This window comes from Leucoraja erinacea, chromosome 33 (genome assembly GCF_028641065.1).
Source record: "Leucoraja erinacea ecotype New England chromosome 33, Leri_hhj_1, whole genome shotgun sequence".
In the NCBI taxonomy this organism is placed as follows: domain Eukaryota; kingdom Metazoa; phylum Chordata; class Chondrichthyes; order Rajiformes; family Rajidae; genus Leucoraja; species Leucoraja erinaceus.
The window spans coordinates 7,124,769-7,148,923 of record NC_073409.1 but is presented as its reverse complement, the minus strand read 5'-3'; the positions used below and the strand labels follow the sequence as shown (position 1 = coordinate 7,148,923).

The window sequence follows — 24,155 nt, the reverse complement described above, 5'->3', positions numbered from 1 at the left end:
CTTGGCCCAGGAAACCAACACCCAATTACTTGAAAGAGGGGAAAAAAGGCAAACTGCTGGAGGAATTCAGTGGGACAGACAGCATCTGCAGAGGTGAACAGTATGTCACGGTTGAGTCAAGACCCTGCATCAGGACTCTTTCTTCTCAATTTCTTGGTCCGGTACTTGTCCAGATAAAACCATCAGGATTAATGGTGTATGGGAATGGTCTGGGAAGCTTCAGTTTTGGGTGACAGCATTCACAATTGTACCTGGATTTGTAGCTCGGCTAAGTGCATGTCCTTGCAAGAACGTGGCCGAATATTCCGAGTCCATTTAGAACTGAAATAACGAGAAAAACTAAATAGGCTATCAGGCATGTTATTCCAAGTTTTTTATCCAGTTTCCATCCATTAATATGAATAGCTGCGAATATGAAGATGATGGAGAGGAGGAGAGAGGCTGTTGTGTACGTCATGCCGCTGCTGTTCACTTCTACGGGTAATAAGTCAACAAATACTGTCTTAATAAACCATGGTACACCTAAACAGAGCAGATCGAATACATTGGAGCCCACAATGTTCGACATAGCCATATTTCCTTTACCTGAGGATAAGCAGGAAGAAATTGTTTTCATTATAATGATTGCAGTAATACATGCCCAGTCTCAGTGTCGCGCTTGCAACTTCAAAACGTGTAATTTCACAGAAAGAAGTTTAGTAAGTCTTTTAATACGTTTTTAATCAAAGTGTTGAGGATATGGGGGACAGAGACAGCAAATATGGCAAAAGAAAATGAGCATGTGCAAGGAATGCACAACGTACTTGAATTTTGAGGAAGAGAGGGTTGAAGGGTTTGAATGAGGGAAGAAGTTGGGTATTAGATTTCAATAAGAATTAATTTTAAAGGACTAGAGAATCAGGTCATGCTGGATAGAATGGAAACAGGTATGTTTTTAGCGTTTACGTGATAGATTTTAAGACCATAATTTCTGAACATATGAAAGGTCTTTTGACAAAACAAAACTGCAGACATCCTTTCAGTGACTTAACTATTTTTCTGAAGTTTAAGCATTGATAATGTTTCTTAGTTGGCCCACAGAACACTGGGTTGACTCTAACATGTGAACATTCTTGCAATGGAAGACCAGATCCTTGTAGAACTTGCAGATTTCCAGGAGTTACCCCCTCCCCTTCCCTTCTTAAATATCAGGGATGTGGGAGGAATTGATATAGAATTCAGGTAAGAATTAAGAATCTATCTAACCCAGTCCCACGATGCGAGTTTATCCAAGAGCTCTCCAGAGTTTAAAAAATAAATCAAACTCGTGGTAAGTACGTAGCGGGTAGGTCGGAGCTCGTGGACGTCTCGTAACGCTAACGGCAGGTACTTGGGAAACGCGGTAAGTTTGTGAGACTCGTGAAGTTATTTTCAACAGTGTTAAAAAAAAAAAAAACTTGCGATGAAGTACCACAAAGTTGATTTTTTTTTTTTTTTTAAACTCTGGAGAGCTCTTGGGTAAATTTGCATCGTGCAACAGGCCCTTAAAGATGACACTTCAGGTTAAGATGCTTGTATTGTATTGAAGTATTCTATGAAGTACCGCAGAACAGTGTTTAATATTCCAGACTTCACCTAGTTGCATTAAGTAGGCAGCAGCTTGCTGAATCTCTTAAAATAGCAACACAAGCAACAAAATAGATAAACTTGCTGATCTTTAATTTATTATTCCCAAATGTATGTATTTAAAAAAATAAATCCAACTGGCCAAGAGGAAATCTGCAAGGTGGACTTGTGATTGTATTTAATTTTCCTCCACTCTCTTCTCATTGCTTTCCTTTGTGTTGTAAAGGTGACATCACATGAATATTTAAACATTTACGCTATTATACTTTAACAAGAAACATTCAAGAACTAAAAAAATGCTTTCAGGAATTCTGATTTAGTGTTATTTGTATTTTTTGTATATATGGAACAATTCTGCACTGTGTTAATGGTCATTGTTTGTACATGCATGGCTATTCAGCAAATTAGTATTTGGTGGGAAAGAATAGAAGTACTTTCACCCATTTGCTGAAGCAAGTTAAACTATTAAATTTGGTGACTAAACTAGGTTCCCACCTTATCCATGCCTGGGAAACCAATTTTTATAGTAATTGCTCTTTTTTTGAAAATGTCTATAATGTTTTGCACAATGTGTAGATTATATCAAACGAGATTTGAGAATAAGTCAAGTCAAGTTTATTCGTCACATACACATACGAGATGTGCAGTGAAATGAAAGTGGCAATGAGCTGATAACTGAGCTATCTTATGCATATCATCTGCAGCAAAGACTGGATAACTGAAGGCAGTGAACAATGGTTTGCAATGTTACCTGTAGCCACATGGACTAACAATGAACATTAGTCCATGACGATGATGCAGGCAAAACTGATTAGACCTCAAACATCACATCCAAGCTTTCGCACTGTTTTAATTCATTCCTGGGTATTGAATTGACAGGCGGGATGTCATTTATTGCTCAACCATAAACCTTAAAGTTGGTGACTTTTTAAGCCATCTAGAGGACAGTAAAAAAAATCAGTTGTGTAGCTGTGGGTTTGAAGTCACAAAATGAATGAAGCAACAAAAAAAAACAACTAAATGTGCTTCATTGAAGGACATCAGTGAGTTCAATACAGCTTACACATTGGTGACTAGTTTTTACGGCACAGTAAAACTCCATTAATCTGGCATTATGGAACTGTGGTGTTTTCCTGACTATTGGATGTTACCGATACTCCAATAGATTATTCACTTAAAAAATGTTACACATTTCAATGAACATGGCAAGCTTGAGAGTTGTGAGAACTAGGGACCTGTCAAATGTATAAGGTTGGTGTAAAAAAAAAGTCACATTTTCCATTCTAAATACATCCATACCTTCTCTGGTAACAAGCACACTGGCCACTGCGTCTGGAATGCTGGTGCCTGCTGCCAGCAATGTCAGACCCATCACTGTCTCGGGAATGTCCAGAGTTTCTCCTGAATGAATTAAACAAAGTGCTATTTTAGAGACTGCAAGTCATCTTTACAATTTATGCAGTCAAATAGAATGTAATGGGGAAGTACGCAGTTAATTGCAAGACTCTAAACAGCATTGACGTACAGAGAGATCATAGGGTCCAAGTCCATAGCTCCCTGAGTGGCAAGATGAGTAGGTACAGTGGTGAAGGAAGCGTATGGTATGGTACAGTGGTGAAGAGCATTGTGGTTGACCTTCAGGAGGTCATGTTGCAGGTTTACAGGACTTTTGTTCCATGATAACATTTGCAGTATTGCTTACACTCTGGAGATATGAACGCCCAGGAACTCAAAGTTGTTGAGTCTCTCCATCTCTAACCCATCGATTAAGACAGGTTTTGTGGATCCTCCGCTTTACTCTACTAAAGTCAACAATCAGATCCTTTGTTTTACTGATGTTGAGAGTAAGGTTGCTATTCTGACACCATTCAATCAGTTGATAATCTCCCTTCTGTACTCGGACTCATCATTATCTAATTTGCCCCACAACAGTGGTATCGTCATCAAATATAAAGATGGAGTTGGAACTGTCTTGCTACAGTCATGGGTGTAGAGTGAGAGGAGCAGGTGACTGAGCACACAGCCTTGAGGTGCTCCTATGCTGACGCAAAGGGGCTGTCTCCTTTCATCCTTTGTTATTTTTAGTCTGTCTAAAAGTTAAATTGGAACAGAGGCAGGAATGCTGCACTGTCTGGTCCACAACATACTCATGCCAGACCTGACCATCAAGGAGAGTGTGGTTTTCCAGTAGTTGCCTGCCTTCAGCTTATTCATAGTCTGTACAGATATAGTAGGTTTGCAGCAACTCACTTCCATGCTCACATTTTCATTTAATTCTCACCACTGCATGCGCTTTCAAGCTACAAAGCGTGCAGGAGTCGAGCCTGGACCGCCATTCAATATCATGGCTGATCATCCAACTCAGTATCCCGTACGTGCATTCTCTCCATACCCTCTGATCCCTTTAGCCACAAGGGCCACATCTAACTCCTTCTTAAATATAGCCAATGAACTGGCTTCAACTACCCTCTGTGGCAGAGAGTTCCACAGATTCACCACTCTCTGTGTGAAAAAAGTTTTTCTCATCTTGGTTTTAAAGGATTTCCCCCGTATCCTTAAGCTGTGACCCCTTGTCCTGGCAGCTTTAGCTCTGTCTGCAAGTTCTCCCAGCTCGTCACTGTACACTCCTTATTTCAGGGGTCGTCAACCTATGGCCCACGGGTCAGATCTGGCCCATAACCCAAAATCTAGCCTGCGACCTGGGAACTGTAGCCAATCCCCGGGACGCGTGGGACCTGGGAACTGCAGAAACTAATTGAAAAACATGAAAACTAATGCGAAAAACACTAAGTGCCGCTCTATGGCGATAGATGTGGCCCACCATCAGCTCACAGACATGGATCCTGGCCCCCATGCAGAACAAGGTTGCCAACCCTTGCCTTATAGAACCCGGCTTGATTACCAAAAAGCCATGTTATGGTAGATTGTGGGAAGTGGTAGGCCACAAATTGTGGTGGTGTACATTTTTGCTGCTATTGATATCACCATCCATCACCATACCACCTTGTGAATGCCCATTTCTCAGCACATCTGTGGTGGCACACAAGATGATAGAGGGTATCTTCATTGAAGGCAGTTTACCTCCACAAGTGTTGCAGAGTATACTTCTGCCAATGTTAGTGTGGATAAATTGATGAAGACGAGAGCATGCCTCCTCTTGGTCCACTCACTACCTTATGAATAATACTTCGTAAAATCTAAATTAATCAATGTTGCGTATTGCAAAGTTGGACCCATTTGGTGAACCTACAACTGATATTAGAATTAGATATTAGAAACAAAGAACTGCAGATACTAGTTAATACACAAAAGGACATAACTTGCTGAGTTACCCAAGCACTTTGCACCAACTGATAAAACTCAGTGGGTTTTAGTAAAACTGAAGATTGACACAAAAGTGCTGCAGTAACTCAGCGGGTCAAGCAGCATCTTTGGAGAATGGATAGGTGACGTTTCAGGTCAGGACCCTTCTGATTGTTTAATTTGAATCAGTTCAGACAGATCAGAATAATTGGTTTTAGTAAAACGGATTAGTGAGGGGGGGAGGATCTAGCCTTTGGTGCCTTTTGTATGGAAAACAGTGAAAGTGAACCTTTATGGCCTACCACTTCATTTACAAAAACAATTCCAGAGCAGTTACCAGATTCTTACCCACAATGGTTACCATCCAAACCAATACATATGTGAATCCAGATATCCACGCAGCACACATGAAGAAGGTTAGCAGGAACCATTTTCTCCACTGGGGCCTCCGACAGTCTGGGGTGGTTATGAAGAGTAGTGTGGTGATGGGAAGAGAGAGTACCCACACAACTCGCTTCACATCCGATTCAGGCATTGCAAACACGCTTGCTGGATCTGTGCCGACAAAAACAAACTTGGTTATCTAAATAAAACACAACTACAGTTGTGTAATTGAAATAAAAACAAAATGCTGGCAAACTCAGATTAGACAACATCAATGAAGGGTCTCGGACCTAATACTTTGCCCATTCCCTTCCCAACAGCATATCCCCAACCTCACGAGTGTTTTCAGCATTTTCTATTTCTAATTGCAGAATTTAATTAAATAATTCAATTGCATCAACAGAAATACAATCAGATTGTAATAGCACTGGATTATTAACCCGTTGTTGCTGTCGATTCCCTAACCTCCTGTATCATTTCAGGCCTTGATTTTATGTTTAAAACAAATGTGTATAAAGGCGGTAAAACCTAAACCACAAAATGTTACCGATATTTAGGCTCGTCAGTACTTGTTGAGAACATGAGCGACAGTTTTTTGTGCGGACTTTCCATTGATAAATGATTTCCAAATACAGGCAAATTATATTCAGCAACATGTGTGGGCAAATGGGACAAAGGGCATCTTGGTTAGCATGGACGAGTTGAGCAGAGGGGCCCGTTTCCAGGCTGAATTACTGTGTAAGGAATAGTAAAATTTTCAATCCCAAATATCTCCTTAAGAACAGGAGTGAAATAATTCACTTTCCTACATTTTCAAAATCATTGTTCCCGGGTGGCTCACTTTCAACAAATGTGTCGGAAAATTGAGCTAAATTGCTATGGTCGAAGGATGTTTCTTTGGAAAGGGAATGAAATAGCAGAACCAGCTCGGGGGGCTCAATATAATTCACCTGTATTTGGAAATCATGGTGCTGATGCTCTTTGGTCATCGGTATCAAAAGTAGTTAAATTGCAAATATGTGTATAAATCATTGGGTAGATGGGGAGCTAGGGGATTAAACATGAATTGTGAATAGATATTTGAACCCATATTTAATGCAATGTATTCCTTTGTGGACAGTTTTAAACTGACATCATCCACTACAGGTTGGATTGACCAACACATACATATCTCGCATTTCTATATGAATATTTTGTGTCCAAGTAAAAATATTGACATGTTTGAGTACCAATACATTCAATTGGCTCACTTCAACTTTACCTTCAGTAATCTCCGACAGTCCGTGTAAACTGAGGGAATGTTGGGAATAGTCGGAGTCATCATGAAAGATTCCACTGTCCGATCGGGAACGGCGATATATCAATGGTCCGTTTCCCCCCTGCCAATCTATTAATGCATCGTGTTCATTGCCTTCTTCCATTGCTTGTGTCAGACAAGTACAGCACGGGCTAAACTTCTTTGTTATGTACTCGTTCAGGTTACTGTCAAAGTATAAAACCACGACATACGCTATGTAGATCAACAATAGAGAAGCCGACTCGTACCTTTAAAAAAAAAAAAAAAAGCAAAATGAACAACCTTCAAATTGGCACATCAACCAACTCGAGCACTTAACAGTACAATAGTCAATGAGGAAGTTAATTTGGCTTGTACAATGGTTGTTCGATTTTCATTACATTGGCCAACAATGCAAGTAAGTTTTATTTATATAGCACATTTTAAATCAACTCGCATTGACACCAAAGTGCTTTACATAAGATAAATAATAAGTTTCCATACAAACCATAGAAAAGGGTTTAAAAAATTTTTAAAAATGCACACAACACATTATAGAGTTCAACACAAACGTCCCCCCACAGCAGAATCAAACATTTCCACTGTGGGGAAAGGCACCAGAAAGTTAAGTCCTCTTCCTCTGTGAAACACGCGAGGTCTGGCAGAAGATACAGAAGCTTGAAAGTAAGAGATCCCATTTGTATTAGTAATCAAAATTAAAACCTTCCAGAAGCATGAAAGGAGAAGCAAATTCCTGAAATGGGCCGAATAGTAGTGGAACTTTCTTTGAAACCATACAGCATGGAAACAGGCCCATCGTCCCACTGACTCCACGACTACCAAGGCTCACCCATACACTAGTTCTAACCTACAAACTAGTGACAATTTAAAGCCAATTAACCTACAAACCTGCACGTCTTTGCAACGTGGGAGGAAACCGAAAGACCTGGAGGAAACCCACAAGGTCAAAAGGAGAATGTACGAACTCCGTATGGAGAGAATCAGGATAGAACACGGGTCACTGGTGCAGTGAGGAAGCAACTCTACCGCTACACTACCATGCCACCCCTAACTGACGAGTGTGCGCTTCACCAGAGGGATTCTGGTATATAAGCAGCTGAAATCAAGTTAGTCGATTGAGTAAACACACACACACTAGTGATTTTTGTGTGCTGTTGTACATACAGCTGAGAATTACAACTACATGCTGAATGATTTAAGTGGAAATATTACATTTCATGTTTTAATCATTTAAGAGTCTTACCAATAAATCATGTTATCAGAGATAATGGCAATTAATGCTGCAACACTGATGGCATAGGCTGTACAATCTCTGAGCAATGGCCAGCAAGTCAACCGACAAACCTGGAAAAGTTTACAAAGTTACAAGGTTATTGATCCTTAAGACGTCAGGTCCACACTGATGAAGGACTTCTTCCTTGAGACTGGGTAACAGTTAACAAGTTCACAAGTTATAAGAGTTGAAATAGAACATTCAGCCCATCGAGTCTACTCTGTCATTCAATCGTGGCTAATCCCTGCCTCCTCCCCATCACCCTTGACACCCATTCTAATCAAGAATTTGTCTATCTCTACCTTAAATATCAACTGACTTGGCCTCCACAGCCTTCTGTGGCAATGGGTTTCACCCTCTGACTAAAGAGGTTCCTCCTCAACTTTCTAAAAGAGCACCCTTTAATTTGGAGACTTTGACCTCTGGTTCAAGACTCCTCCACCAGTAGAAACATCCTTTCCACATCCACTCTATGCCCTTCATTATTCTTTTAGTATCAATTAAGTTTATCTCCCCCCCCCCCCCCCCCCCCCTTATCCTTCTAAACTCCAGCAAGTAGAGGCCCAGTGCTGTCAAGACTTAGCAAATCTATTATTATAAATAACCACCACATCCTTTCCATGTCTGGGTTTACTCAATACGTGCAGAAGCTGAATAGCAAATTACACTTGAAAAATGATGTCTGGCCTGGGTTTTCTCCGGGTGCTCCGGTTTCCTCTCACATCTCAAAGACGTGCAGGTTTGTAGGTTAAGCGGTCTGTAAATTGGCCCTGGTGTATAGGATTGAACTAGTGTACAGGTGATTGTTGATGGGCATGCACTCGGTGGGCCGAAGGGCCAGTTTCCATGCTGTATCTCTAAACTCACTCGCCTACAATGGCTTCTGGTCAAATCGGCAATTCTACTTTAAAATTTTTACCTTTGATTTCTAATCCCTTATGACCTCACTCCTCCTATTTAATCCCCAGCTTTAGCAAATAAATGATTCCTGCCGATCATCCCCAAGTTTATTTATTTTTAAGGTCATGTTATAAGTGATAGGAGCAGAATTAGGTCATTGGGCCTATCAAGTCTACTCTACCATTCAATCATGGCTGGTCTATCACTCCCTCCTAACCCCATTCTCCTGCCTTCTCCCTCGGACACCCGTACTAATCAAAAATCTATCTCTGCCTTAAAAATATCCATTGACTTAGCCTCCACAGCCTAACTGAGTCTCAGGATGCCAGTGACTACCTCAGTGCCCTCAAACCTTGTTACCTCAATCTGCTTTTGGTACAAACTTTAAAACCCAAAAACTGACCAAATGTCAGATCTTTAACTCACCTAATGTTGTCAAATTGTTTGAAAATGATCTTTATAATTTCGTGGCACATTTGCTACATTAATATCACTAGACAAGTAAGTATTGATAATACTGACACAGGGATACGTTGACCTGATTGGGGATGATCAGCCATGATCACATTGAATGGTGATGCTGGCTCGAAGGGCCAAATGGCCTACTCCTGCACCTATTGTCTATTGACAAGATAATAGTAGAAATTCACCTCTTCATTATCAGTGACATTGTCTACTTACATACCATAGTGGTCAACAGTCCACAGGCAGCACAGATACCAAGCAAATTGAAGACCGCAGATCCAACTATAGTACTAATTCCAATATCTCCCTTGGTCACAAAGACACCTATGAACAAAGAATGAGATCAGACAGTAACATTGTCCAACTTGGTATCCTCTTAATATGCAGAGTTTAACTAAAACCCAAAGTAAATTCCACACAACCCAAATACAAGGGTTCAAGGTTGTTGTAAACAATGTTCATAAATAGTGCAATTCCTATGGTAGCTCTGGAAAATGACATCACCATCCACCCAGCATTCCTTTGGAACTTTGCACTGCAACTCAATCCATGTTCTCCTGCCAACTGCCTTCATTGGGCATGCCCAGGAGAAGGTCAAATGGTCAGTCTGCTTGAATGCTGAACATCACCCACCTCATTCCTCCCCATCGAATTACAACTATGCAACAATCCCAATCTGCATGTCTCTGCCCCAACAATTGGCTTATTGGCTGAAACCCACGGGAAAGGCGAGTCAGTCACAAGGGAAAAACAGTTTAAAACTGAGGAATTTGGTTTGTAAATTGGCAAATTAGGCAATTTATCAGTCAATACAAGCAAGGCTGCTTTATGGGAGTGGCAGCGAGGGAGCAGCCTTGTGAGTAAAGTGTGAGTCTTTGGCTCGAGAGTCTTCGGCGAAGAGGCTGCACAAAAAGCTGGAGAAGACGGGACGCGTTGCCCCTTGTGCTCCTATTAAGTCTTTTCCCGCTCACCATCCCAGGATGGCGGGACTGTCATATGCTGAGTGAATGGAGCGGCTGGGCTTATACACTGGAGTTTAGAAGGCTGAGAGGGCATCTTATTGAAACATAAGATTGTTAAGGGTTTGGACAGAGGCAGGAAACATGTTCCCGATGTTGGGGGAGTCCAGAACCAGGGGTCACAGTTTAAGAATAAGGGGTAAGCCATTTAGAACGGAGATGAGAAAACACTTTTTCCTCACAGAGAGTTGCGAGTCTGGGAATTCTCTCCCTCAGAGGGCGGTGGAGGCCAGTTCTTTGGATACTTTCAAAAGAGCTTGATAGAGCGCTTAAAGATAGCGGAGTCGGGTGATATGGGGAGAAGGCAGGAACGGCGTACCGATTGGGGATGATCAGCCATGATCACATTGAGTGCTGGCTCGATGGGCCGAATGGCCTACTCCTGCACCTATTGTCTATTGTTAACACTGAAGTCAAAACCCGACTGACAGAAGTGGCAAATAAATACATTTGGAACGACTTTATTTTTAGTTCTTTCGAACAGGAACTCAAATATTAAAAAATGTGGTTGATAATTAGTCTTACCCAGAAAAGATGTGACTAATTCAGGTGCAGAGCTTCCTGCTGCCATAAACGTTGCCCCGGCAACATCCTGAGAGAGGCCAAGGCCTACAATTACAAATACCATTTTATGATCAGAATTCAAAGTATTCTGCATTGATGTTACACTGGATACAATAAATGAGTATAATACACAGCAGACCCTCTGCCCTTAATGAACTTGGCTTTGCAGTGCAGAGGGGGTTTTTGATGCACCACAGAATAAATCAGAGGGCAGCACGGTGGCACAGTGGTAGAGTTGCTGCCTCACAGCGCCAGAGACCCGGGTTCGATCCCGACTAGGAGGGCTGTCTGTATGGATTTTGCACGTTCTCTCCGTGACCGCATGGGTTTCCTCTGGGTGCTCTGGTTTCCTCCCACACTCCAAAGACATGCAGGTTAGTTGGTATATTCTGTAAATGGTAAATTGTCCCAGGTTTGGAGGATAGTTGAACGGGGTGATCGTTGGTCGGCACGGACTCGGTGGGCCGAAGGGCATGTTTCCATGCTGTATCTCCAAAGTCTAAAGCATCTCATGAAGTGGTCACCCCCCCAAGGGCTTCACTTACACAAGAATAAAAATGATGCACCCTTCCTATCAAAGCTGAAGTGACATTTCCAATTCAATTCAGCTTCGAGAATCTGCAACAGCTGCACATGAATTATCAGAAATCCGGTTAAATATTTCTTTATTGGAATATGATTGCTTCAGGAGCTCAAACACCAAGTACAAATACTCTAAAGAAGAAAATTCCAGCCAAATGAAAACGCTACGCATAGTTCAACATTGAGAAAACAAAGAACAAAAACTACATTGAATTATTTCTTCACAAGATATAAAGCATTCCATCCCCTGAAGCCACAAACAGAAATATGCAGGATATACAGTGCATTCAGAAAGTATTCAGACCCCGTCACTTTTTCCACATTTTATTACGTTAGCCTTATTTTTAAATGGATTAAATTATATATTTTTTTATCATCAATCTACACACAATACCCCAGAATGAAGTGAAAATAAGTGTTTAAAAAATTTAGCAAAGTAATTAAAAAGAAATAACTGAAATATCACATTAACATAAGTATTCAGACCCCTTGCAATAGAGCTTAATCCATTTTCCATTGATTATCCTTGAGATGTTTCTACAACTTGATTAGAGTCCACCAGTGGTAAATTCAATTGATTGTACACGATTTAGAAAGACACACGGCTGCCTATATAAGGTCCTACAGTTGACAGTGCATGTCAGAGCAAAAACCAAGCCATGAACAAAGGAATTGTCCATAGACCTCCAAGACAGGATTGTGTCGAGACACAGATCTGGGGAAGGGTATAAAATAATTTATGCAGCATTGCAGGTCCCGAAGAGCACAGTGGCTTCCGTCATTCTTAAATGGAAGAACTTTGGAACCACCGGCAGGACACTTCATTTGACCGCCCGGCCAAACTGAGCAATCGGGGAAGAAGGACCTTGGTCAGGGAGTTGGCCAAACCCAGACGCTCACCCTGACAGAGCTCCAGAGTTCCTCTGTGGAGATGGGGAGAACTTTCCAGAAGGACAACTATATCTGCAGCACTCCACCAAATTGTGCCTTTATGGTAGAGTGGCCAGACAGAAGCCACTCCTCAGTAAAATGCACATGACAGCCCACTTGGAGTTTGCCAAAAGGTACCTAAAGGACTCTCAGACCATGAGAAACAAGATTCTCTGGTCTGATGAAACCAAGATTGAACTCTTTGGCCTGAATGCCAAGCGTCACGTCTGGAGGAAATCAGGCACCGTTCATCACCTGGCCAATACCATACCTACGGTGAAGCATGGCGGTGGCGGCATCATGCTGTGGGGATGTTTTTCAGCGGCAGGAATTGGGAGACTAGCCAGGATCAAGGGAAAGATGAACGGAGCAAAGTATAGAGAGATTCTTGATGAAAATCTGCTCCAGAGCGTTCCGGAGCTCAGACTGGGGCAGGGGTTCACCTTCCATCAAGACAACAACCCTAAGCACTTAGCCAAGCCAATGCAGGAGAGGCTTCATGACAAGTCAGTGAATGTCCTTGAGTTGCCCAGCCAGAGCCCAGACTTGAATCCAATCGAACATCTCTGGAGGGCCCTGAAAATAGCTGTGCCTCGACGCTCCCCATCCAACCTGACAGAGCTTGAGAGGATCTGCAGAGAAGAATGGGAGAAATTACCCAAATACAGGTGTGCCAAACTGGTAGCGCCATACCCAAGAAGACTTGAGGCTGTAATCGCTGCCAAAGGTGCCTCAACAAGTACCGAGTAAAGGGTCTGAATACTCATGTAAATGTGATATTTCAGTTATTTCATTTTAATTATTTTGCAAAAATTTCTAAACATCTGTTTTTGCTTTTTTTATTATGTGGTATTGTGTGTAGATTGATGATAGAAAAAAATGGATTTTAGAATTAGGCTGTAACGTAACAAAATGTGGAAAAAGGGATCTGAATGCACTGTCATAAAAATTAGATTGTTGATCATTCAATTGCACAGTGATGTGAAAATCTTAAATTGAGTTATTTAAAAGAAACCATTGAAAGTTATTTAAAAGCAACCAAACTCATTGAAACCATTCAATGAGAGGCTTATAATTTTTGAAAAACAACAACAATTACACACTATTCAATGGGGAAACTCTGAACTTTAAGCTGCAACAGCCCAAATTCAATAGGGAGACTTACTCCGCTGATCCCAGTTGCTTTAACTAGACACACAGAGCAGAGATAGCCGTCACGCAGGCCATGGGGAGAACATACAAACTCTGTACAGACAGCACCTGTAGTCAGGATCGAACAGGGTATCTGGCGCTGTAAGTCAGCAACTCCACTGGTGCACCACTGTGGCGCCCGCAAGATGAATACCGATTTGCTGTTAAATCCCATCCTTATCGTAGATGGCCAAGGCAGTTAAGGTGGCATGGTCTTGGGTGATGTAATGCATCCTGTGTCACGGTCAGAACAAGACCCTTCCATAGATCAGCTGACAGAACTGAGAGCTGGCAATGCCACACAGCCACTACTCCTGAACCTATTGTCTCTTGAAATCTCTCCCCACAGATGCTGCCTGTCTTGCTGAGTATTTTCTGTGGTTTATATTGGATTCCCAGCATCCGCAGTTTATCTTTAATTGATTGCCCATTTATTGTAATCCTCGTAAATTGCAAAATGATTACATCCTCTCAAAATGATAAATCTTCTCTGTAGCCTTTATCAACTTGACATATCCTATAACATGGTGCCCAGAACTGAACACCATACTCTAAATGCAGTCTCACTACGTCTTATACAACTGCAACATGACCTCCCAACTTCGGTACTCATGTGATGCAGGGCTATAGGTAATATTCTACCTGATCTCCCGGTTGCTAAACACTTTAACTCCCCCTCCCATTCCCCACTGGGCTTCTGTCCTGGACCTCCTCCATTGTCAGAGTGAGACCCAGCGCAAATTGGAGGAGCAACACCTCATATTTCACTTGAGCAGCGGTATGAACATCAATTTCTCTAACTTCAAGTAACCCTTACTTTCCCTCTCTCCCTCCCCATCCCACCCCCTTCCCAGTTCTCCGACTTGTCACTGTCTCCGACTACGTTTTATCTGTTTGTTTTGTTATTATCTATTACAGCTAACAATGTCCTATTCTATATTTTCCTTGATCCCTATTCCCTATTTTCACACCTTACACTTCATTATCTCTGTATCTCCCTCTCCGCTGACATCAGTCTGAAGAAGGGTGTCGACCCGAAACGTCACCCATTCCTTCTCGCCAGAGACGCTGCCTGTCCTGCTGAGTTACTCCAGTATTTTTGTGTCCATCTTCACACTTACGTTCACTGATCACCTCCAGGGAGGGGAGGAAGTATTCTTCACAGACCATGTCTATGGCCAACAGCATGTAGAGAATGACCAGAAAGTGGATGATCACTCCTCCTTCTCGTCTCTCATCCAGCGTAAAGAGTCCCCCGGGGAACTCAGACGAAGGAGACTTCACACAGTTTGTCGCGTTTTCTGCGTAAAATTGGGGAGGAAAGCGCATAACATTGCAATTGAGTGGCATAATTATCAATACAAACATTGAGCGTCGCCAGAACTTTGTTACAATTGTACTGGGGCTAAACTATCAGCTGCCCAGCGGCGGCAGCGAGTGGAACTGACCGGTTACTGCTGCACGGCGGGTCCGCAGAGCGCTGCCCAGCCTGGTGGTCGAAGCGACTTTGTGAACGAGGTGGGTCGTTGCATATAGGAGTAGGCAGAGTCCCGCCGCCGGGAAGACCACTTTTCTTCTCCTTCTCTTGTGCTCCAAGATGCTGCCTGCACCCATCGTTGAACCCGCACTGAAAAAAACTCTCCTCCAACTCTCTGCAGGTGGTGTGTCCCAAAGGTCCTAGAGATCTTTGGTGCGTCCTGGCCGCAGGCACTGGCCAAGCCCAGATAGCCCAGATTGCACAGGTCCACGCTGCAACTAGCAGGCAGCTAATGTGTGCTGGGTGGGGGAATGAGCCCTGTGTCTCCAGCCACTGAGAGAGGCTGAGCTCGTCAGCACCGATCTTTAATTGGAGCGCGTTGGTGCTCAGATGACAAGAATCACGAGTTGTGCAAACTAATGATCTGAGTTTACCGAGTCAATTACCTTGAGGACCAGCGAGTGAGAGAGAGACGGGGATGGAGCAGTGGCCTGGGGGCAGCACGACATGTGTTACTTTGTGTTGTGTTACTTACGAAACTTTAAGAAAAGATTAAACAAAAACCCCCTAACGAGGGGTCAAGTCAACCCCTTCATTGAATTTAAGGTCAAAGAACTACGTCGGTATCAGTGTAAGTACAGTCGGTTCTGCGCCCAAGTCTTCTATAAAAACGCTGTTTCCCACTGCCACTTAAAAAAAAAAGAATCTTCCATCACAACTATTTCTCGTGACTGTGGAAATAAATGGGGCTTTTCAGACAAGCATATGCGTAGTTAAAGAATAAATGTTGGCGTGCACCGTCACAGTGCGTCAAACACTGGGCAAGACCAGACCTCGTGTTTCTCTGAAGAAGGGTCTCGACCCGAAACGTCGCCCATTCCTTCTCTCCAGAGATGCTGCCTCACCCGCTGAGTTACTCCAGCACTTTCGATCTAAACCAGCATCTGCAGTTCTTTCTTACACATGTCCTTGGTAGCTTGCAACCCAACGGTATGAATATTGAGTTTTCCAATTTCAAGTGATACACCCGCTCCCCTCTTTCTATTTGACCCGCCCCTCCCTCCCTTCCCCACCTTGTTTCAATTGTACTGGAGCTAAACTATCTATTGTTCCTATCCCGTCTGTTGAAGGGTCTTGACCCGAAACGTCACCCATTCCTTCTCTCCAGAGATGCTGCCTGTCCCACTGAGTTACTCCAGCTACTTGTTCCTATCCCCTCCCCAGTCACCCTTCTGCCATGCAGTCCCCCACCCCATATCCCTTTTATGTCCCCACTTCTTTCCCTCTCCCGTCCCTTCCCACCTACATCCCTCATTTTACCCCCAGCTTTAGATTTCACGCCTTTTTGTTTCCTTTTCACCTCCAGCCTTTGTCACTTGCCTAACACGTAACCCCTACTTTGCCCTGCTCCGACCTCTTTTTGCCAGCGTCCCCGTCCCTCCCTCTACTCCATTAGTAATTTTCTAGATTGCACGAATGCCCTTGAGGGGGTGGCACAGTTAATGGGGCCACTGGATCTAATCCAGACTTCCATTGCTGTCTGTGTGGAATTTGTATGTTGTCACTGGGACTGTGTGGGTTTCCTCCAGGTGCTCTGATTTCCTCCCACATCCCAAAGCCGTGTGTATCGGTAGGTTGATGAGCAAACCAACACATTTTTTCATTGTATCTCAATACACATGACAATAATGTGAGTCTCAATACATGTATAGTGACATGGCATATCATAATAATAAAAGCAGTAACAATATAGCTGCCTTGAATAGTGATTCCAAACATACAGGAGGCAAAGTTGACAATGACACAGAGGTAGAGAAGGGAGTAAGTTATGAAGAGGACATGGAGCTGTAGATAAGTTTGAAGAAGGGTCTCGACCCGAAACGTCACCCATTCCTTCTATCCAGAGACGCTGCCTGTCTAGCTGAATTACTCCTGCATTTAGTGTCTATAATCGAGGTGTAGATAGGCTCGGTGTATTGGCAAATATCCTGCAAATGCAGTGCGATGCTGGATGACGTCAAACATTGCATTTTGCCAGGAACAAATAAAATAAAAAGATCGAAAAGAGTACTGAGCTGCTGAGCCTCGCAGTTATTCAGGTGGAATTATGTAGGAAGAAACTGCAGAGGCTGGGTTACACCAAAGATCAGACCAGTGTTCACCCTCCCTCTGCTTTGACAATGTTCAAGCATCTGTTTCCACACAGCGGGTCGACACAGTTGCGTGGTGGTAGCGTTACTGCCTCGCATCGACAAAGACTTGGGGTCGTTCCTCAACAGCCTGAAGTTATTTATTTCAAGCATCAAATTTGATCCTGTGAGACTGCCTTTGTAACAAATTTGTAATTTAATATCTTCCTTCCCACCCTTACTTGAGTATGGAGAAACATTTCTCAGTCTTGACCAAAGACTGACTTCCCTTCCAGAGATGGGACAGAGTTGAATGAGGGAGCTCAGTCCCGGCTTATTTAATAACTAAAAAGTTGAAGCCATCGGGGGACCACTTAACAGAGTCGTTCCCCCACTGTATTTGAGTAATAAGGTAATTAATCAGAGAATAAGTATTCCTTTGGCTTGTTCTGTCATCACCTGTCAAAGAGTACCAGCAGAAACAGGAAGTTTTAATGTAATTTTGTGGTTTCCTTGTGCCAAAGGGAATGTTAGACTCTTGGTGTGTTAAGAGTCCAGTTGGAATGCTGTATGATGTTTTCATTTGTATGATTTGCATCTCAAAGGAGCAGCGACTTAGCAAAGGCAGACACAAAATGCTGGTGGAACTCGGTTTTGGGCTGCGTTTCCAACTCTGAAGAAGGGCCTCGACCCGAAACGTCACCCATTCCTTCTCTACAGAGATGCTGCCTGTCCCGCTGAGTGACTCCAGCATTTTGTGTCTATCTTTGATGTGAACTTTCAAGAGTGGAGTGTTTAACTGCCACATGCACCAGCACAATTACATTCCATATTGCTGCAACTCGACAGGCACCTGAGATGCAATTAAACGCAGAATAAATCGAGTTGAGTTTATTGTCATGTGTACCGAGGTGCAGTCAAATATTTTAATTGCGTGCTAACCATCCACTGAAAAGACAATACATGATTACAATTGAGCCATCCACAGTGTACAGATACATGATAAAGGGAACAATGTAAATAATGTTTAGCGTAAGGTAAAGTCCAATCAAAGATAGTCCGAGGGTTTCCAATGAGGTTGATAGTAGTTCAGGACTATTCTCTCGTTGTGGTAGGATAGAAACATAGAAAATAGGTGCAGGAGTAGATCATTCGGCCCTTCGAGCCAGCATTGCCATTCAATATGATCGTGGTTGATCATCCAAAATCAGTGCCCCGTCCTCCCCATATCCCTTGATTCAATTAGCCCTAAGCTCTATATCTAACTCTCTCTTGAAAACATCCAGTGAATTGGCCTCCACTGCCTTCTGTGGCAGATAATTCCACATATTCACAACTCCCTGGGTGAAAAGGTTTTTCCTCATCCCAGTCCCTTATTCTTAAACTGTGATCCCTGGTTCTGGACTTTCCCAACATCCGGAACATTTTTCCTACATCTAGCCTATCCAATCCCTTAAGAATTGTATATGTTTCTATAAGATATCCTCTCATCCTTCTAAATTCCAGTGAATATAAGCCCAGTCGACCCATTCTTTCATCATATGTCAGTTCCGCCGTCCTGGGAATTAACCTGGTGAACCTACGCTGCAATCCCTCAATAGCAAGAATGTCCTTCCCAAATTAGGAGACCAAAACTGCACAATTATTCACTATATGCATCAGCCTGTTTATATCTCATTGCCCTCCAGTATGTTGCCTCTGGCCAAGCATTATTCCCTGAATATTCTGAAGAAGGGTTGCGATCCGAAACACTGCCTATCTGTGTTGGCCAGAAATGCTGCCTGACCCGCTGAGTTCCTCCAGTACTTTGGGACTTTCTTTGTAAGCCAGCATCTGCAGTTCCTTGCGCATTGCAGTTGTCAATGTACAAGGAGCAACAGTACACCTGATAGCCACTGGGGACCGCCACAAAACACTTATCCCCATCTCCAGAATCGCCCATTCACTGCTACAGTTTCCAGCTCGCTATGAGATCTTTGGTTTCCAGAGCCTGTGACGTCGGTCCCTTGGTCTGCAGTCACCCATTCACACTAATCCTACAGTAATCCCAGTACTCATTATCATCAGTCCCCCTAGATTCTACACTTGCTTACAGTAGAGGCCAAATAAGGGGCATTGATGCATGGATCTGGAGGAATAAAGGCATATGGATCATTAGGCAGAGGCAATAAGTTTAACTTGGCATGTTGGCCTTCATCAATCAGGGTATTGTGTATAGAAGTTGGGACGGTATGTTACAGTTGTATAAGACGTTGGTGAGGCCACACCAGGAGTACTGTGTTCAGTTTTGGTCACCCTGGTCTCAGAAGGATGTCATTGAGATAGAAAGGCGTAGGGAAGATTTATGAGGATGTTGCCAGGACTTGGGGGGGGGGGGGGGGGGGCTGAGCTACAAGGAGAGGTCGGGCCAGCTAGGACTTTGGCATGTAGGAGGTTGCGGGGTGATCTTATAGAGGTGTGTACAATCATGGGGGGAAATAGATCGGGTGGAGTCTCTTGCCCAGTGTAAGGGAATGCAGTCTTTTACACAGAGGTGGGGAGTCAAGAATCGGAGGACAAAGGTTTAAGGTGAGTGGGGCAAATTTGTCACTTGAGATATGGATGAGTTGCCAGATGAGGTAGTTAATGCAGATGCCAAATACATTTGGACAGGCACATGGATACGAAGGGTTTAGAGGGATATCTGGCAAATGCAGGTAGTTGGGTCAAGCTTAGATGGCGCATTTTGGTCAGCATGGTTGAGTTGGGCCGAAGGGCCTGTTTCCGTTCTGTATGACTTTGATTCTAATAATGGAGCAAGTTATCGATATGGAACACATGACTAGATGTCGTAGATATTATTATACAAATACCGGAGTCATTGTCGAAATGCTTCATGTACTAGAGTTGACGGCACCTGTAGCTATGTTACGTGTTTGATCACTCTGATACGTGGGATGGCCATTTTCTCATGTCAATTTTCCATTGAAACAATCACCACAACACATTGATCTTCAGACTTAAGAGATACAGCCCATCGGCCCACCGAGTCTGCGCTGAGCGGTGATACTCCTGTATGTTACTTACAGAGAGTGGTGAATCTCTGGAATTCTCTGCCACAGAAGGTAGTTGAGGCCAGTTCATTGGCTATATTTAAGAGGGAGTTAGATGTGGCCCTTGTGGCTAAAGGGATCAGGGGGTATGGAGAGAAGGCAGGTACAGGATACTGAGTTGGATGATCAGCCATGATCATATTGAATGGCGGTGCAGGCTCGAAGGGCCGATTGGCCTACTCCTGCACCTATTTTCTATGTTTCTATGTACACTAACACTATCCTACACACTGGGGACAATTTACAGAAGCCAATTAACCTACAAACTGGTACGTCTTTGGAGTGTGGAAGGAAACCGGAGCACCCGGATAAAACTCACACGGTCACAGAGAGGACGTACAAACTCCATACAGACAACACCCATAGTCAGGATCGAACCCGGGTCTCTGGTGCTGTAAGCAACAACTTTACTGTGCCGGCCCCAGGTTTACAGGTTTCTCTGCAGGTTTTCCCTGCCATTATCAGATTTTTTTTGTTGTTGAATAATTGGCCTTTTATTACATTATATCCCACAGATTTTTATTTCGTTATACCGCAGAAATAACATCTTTTGTTCCATTTTCAATCCCCCTCTGCAGTATTCCAAATTAAATTTCATAAATCGTTTTATTAACTAATAAAGGCAGCTTGAAGATGAGATAAAGAATAAAGGATTATTGAGAATGATAAATTCAAACAGTTCAGAATTAAAAAGATTAGGGAAACCAGGAACATAGCTCGTCAAGAGTGTTTTATTGCCATATGTCCCGGAGGGGACAATGGAATTCTTACTTGCTGCAACACAACAGAATATGTAAACATAGTACATAATGGTGGAAGAGAAAAGAAATGAAAACATTCAATAAATAACAAATATAGTGAAAATAACAGGTAATAATATAGTCTTTTGAAGTTCAGAGCTCATAGCTTATTTGATGTTGTGTTTAATAGCCGGATGGCTGTAGGGAAGAAGCTGTTCCTGAACCTGGATGTTACAGTTTTCAGGCTCCTGTACCTTCTTCCTGATGGCAGTGGTGAGATGAGTGTATTGCCAGGATGGTGTGGGTCTTTGACGATGTTGGCTGCCTTTTTGAGGCAGCGACTACGATAGATCCCTTCGACGGTGGGGAGGTCAAAGCTGGTGATGGACTGGGCAGTGGTCACAACTTTTTGTAGTCTTTTTCGCTCCTGGACGTTCAAGTTGCCGAACCAGGCCACGATGCAACCAGTCAGAATGCTCTCTACCGTGCACCGGTAGAAGTTTAGGAGAATCCTCTTCGACATGCTGAATCTCTGTAATCTTCTCAGGAAGTAGAGTCACTGATGTGCCTTCTTTATAATTGCATTGGTGTGCTGGGTCCAGGAAAGATCTTCGGAAATATGCACGCCCAGGCATTGAAGTTATTGACCCTCTCCACCATTGCCCCATTGATATGAATAGCTGGAATGGTTTTGCAGTAGGCATGGCTTTACTAAAATGCTATCCGCAGATTTATAAATCCTCGAAAGGGCCCAAAGTGATGAAGTAACTCCATGGGTTGGCAGCATCTCTAGAGAACACCGCATATTTGCCTTTAGAAAGTCGAGGGGGGACCTCATTGAAACTTACAGAATAATGAAAGGCATAGATAGAGTGAATGTGGAAAGGATGTTTCCACTGGTAGGAGAGTCTAGGACCAGAGGTCACAGCCTCAGAATTAAAGGGCGCTCTTTTAGAAAGTAGGTGGGGAAGAAATTCTTTAGTCAGAGGGTAGTTAATCTGTGGAACTCATTGCCATGTAGGGTTGTGGAGGTCAAGCCAGTGGATATTTTTTAAGCAGAGATAGATAAATTCTTGATTGGAACGAGTGTCGAGGGTTATGGGGAGAAGCAGGAAAATGGGATTAGGGGGCAGAGATCAGCCATGATTGAATGGCGGAGTGGACTCGATGGGCCGAGTGGCCTAATTCTACTCCTATAATATGTTCACTTATGTTCTTCCATTCAATTGACCAATACTTATGTATGTGATAAGTTGTTTCTTTCCAATTGAAAACAAGATTTTCTTGTTTACTGCTCAGGTTGGCCTCATCGAGGATTGGGCTGGTACCGTGTGGACTTTCGAGTGTGGACCGTGAGGTGAGTTAATGTTTTACTGCTTTGCTCAGTAGTGAGCGTGGCTTGGCGATGCGGGTGGGGGTGTTGAGGATCAGTGGTTACAATGTTGTCAGCCACGCTGCCCTGTGCTCTGGGCTGAGTTGCTGTCGCTGAAAGATAAATGTATTCAATTTTGGAAAAAAATAATATTTACAAACCGAGCAGTGACACCACACCCACCACCGTAATACAAAAATCACCTAAATTATCTTATCACTAAATCTCAAATAAATAATTTCACTATCCTTGTCAAGGATGCTGTTAACCCTCCAGCAGTGCCCAGCGGTCCCGGAAATCCTCCAGGGTGCCCGTGGACAGCACATATTCTCTCTCTCGGGATGCCCGGGAGCGGACGTAACCCGTGTGGCTGCTTAAGATTCCACAGGGCTAGACACACACACTGGATTTTAAAGGGCCTGTCCCACTTGGGCGTCATTTGCGCTTCACGCAGATGGCGAGCAAAGATTTTGTACATCCCAAAATCCTGGGGCACCGCACGTGAGCGTGCGTCACTGTCTGCATCATCACGCACCATGCACGGGTAATGGACACCATGCACACGTCGTGACGCATAAATGATGTCACGCAAATGACCTTCACCCTGCAGCCTCTCCCTGAGCACGCCATGTCAGGGCCCAGTTGTCATCCTCGAACAGCGATTGCCGTTGCCTCTTTGACTGTTGCACTTAAGAAAAGCATTTGTACTTTTTAGCAACTGACCTCAAAATGGTGCTTTGGCAAAACTAAATATATTGGTGCATTTTCAAAGGACCCGGACGTTGAGGGATAAATGTGGGCATGTGGTGAATGACCATAACAGAATGCCGGCCGTCATGGCTCATTATCCCGGTGCCCATGAGGAGGCGCCAGAGAGCCACACTACTGCTCTCTGAAGGGGATCCACAACTGTGGATCGATCACATTCATTGCGTGGCTCCTGTGGGATGCCTGTCGGATATTTTTGTTAGTTATAGGAGCAGAATTCAATCTATTCCACCATTCAATCATGGCTGCTTTATCTTTCCCTCTCAACCCTGTTCTGCTGCCTTCTCCCCACAAACCCTGACACCCTTACTAATCACAAATCTGTCAAATATCCATTGACTTGAATTCCACAGATTTACCACAGGAATGATCCCAGGAATGAGTGGGTTAACTTATGATGAGCAAAAAAATCTGGAGTAACTCAGCAGGACAGGCAGCATCTCTGGAGAGAAGGAATGGGTGGCGTTTTGGGCCGAGACCCTTTTCAGATAGGTCTTGACCCAAAACATCACCCATTCCTCCTCTTCAGAAATGCTGCCTGTCCCACTGAGTTATTCAAGCTTTTTGCGTCTATCTTCGGTTTAAACCAGCATCTGCAGCTCCTTCCTACACAATTTATGATGAGCGTTTGATGGCACTGGGCCTGTACTCGCTGGAGTTTAGAGGAATGAGCGGGGACCCCATTGAAACATACCCAAGACTGAAAGGCTTGGATAGTGTGGAGAGGATGTTTACACTAGTGAGAGAGTCTAGGAGTAGAGGTCATAGCCTTAGAATTAAAGGACATTCCTTTAGGAAGTTGAGAAGGATTTCTTTTAGTCAGAGGGTGGTGAATCTGTGGAATTATTTGCCACAGGCGGCTCTGGAGGCCAAGTCAATGGATATTTTCAAAGCAGAGATGGATACATTCTTGATTACTACAGTTGTCAGGGGTTATGGGGAGAAGACAGAACAAAGGGGTTAGGAGGGAGAGACAGATCAGCCATGATTGAATGGCATTGTGGACTTCATGGGCCAAATGGCCTAATTCTGCTCCTATCACTTATGACCTCCCTCTGGGTGAA

The 24,155-nt window shown here is 43.4% G+C and overlaps 1 protein-coding gene across 1 annotated transcript; it reads right to left on the bottom strand.

Moving 5' to 3' along the window:
• Positions 1 to 257: 257 nt before the first annotated feature.
• slc24a5 (solute carrier family 24 member 5) lies at positions 258 to 15,419 on the bottom strand. Its single transcript, XM_055661140.1, has 9 exons — positions 14,962 to 15,419; positions 14,635 to 14,814; positions 10,772 to 10,855; positions 9,448 to 9,551; positions 7,833 to 7,933; positions 6,554 to 6,837; positions 5,257 to 5,463; positions 2,905 to 3,006; positions 258 to 585 (listed from the first exon to the last, which is right to left on the bottom strand). Exons 1-9 carry the CDS (start codon positions 15,125 to 15,127, stop codon positions 269 to 271), a joined length of 1,545 nt encoding a protein of 514 aa, XP_055517115.1. The 5' UTR covers positions 15,128 to 15,419; the 3' UTR covers positions 258 to 268.
• Positions 15,420 to 24,155: the final 8,736 nt, after the last annotated feature.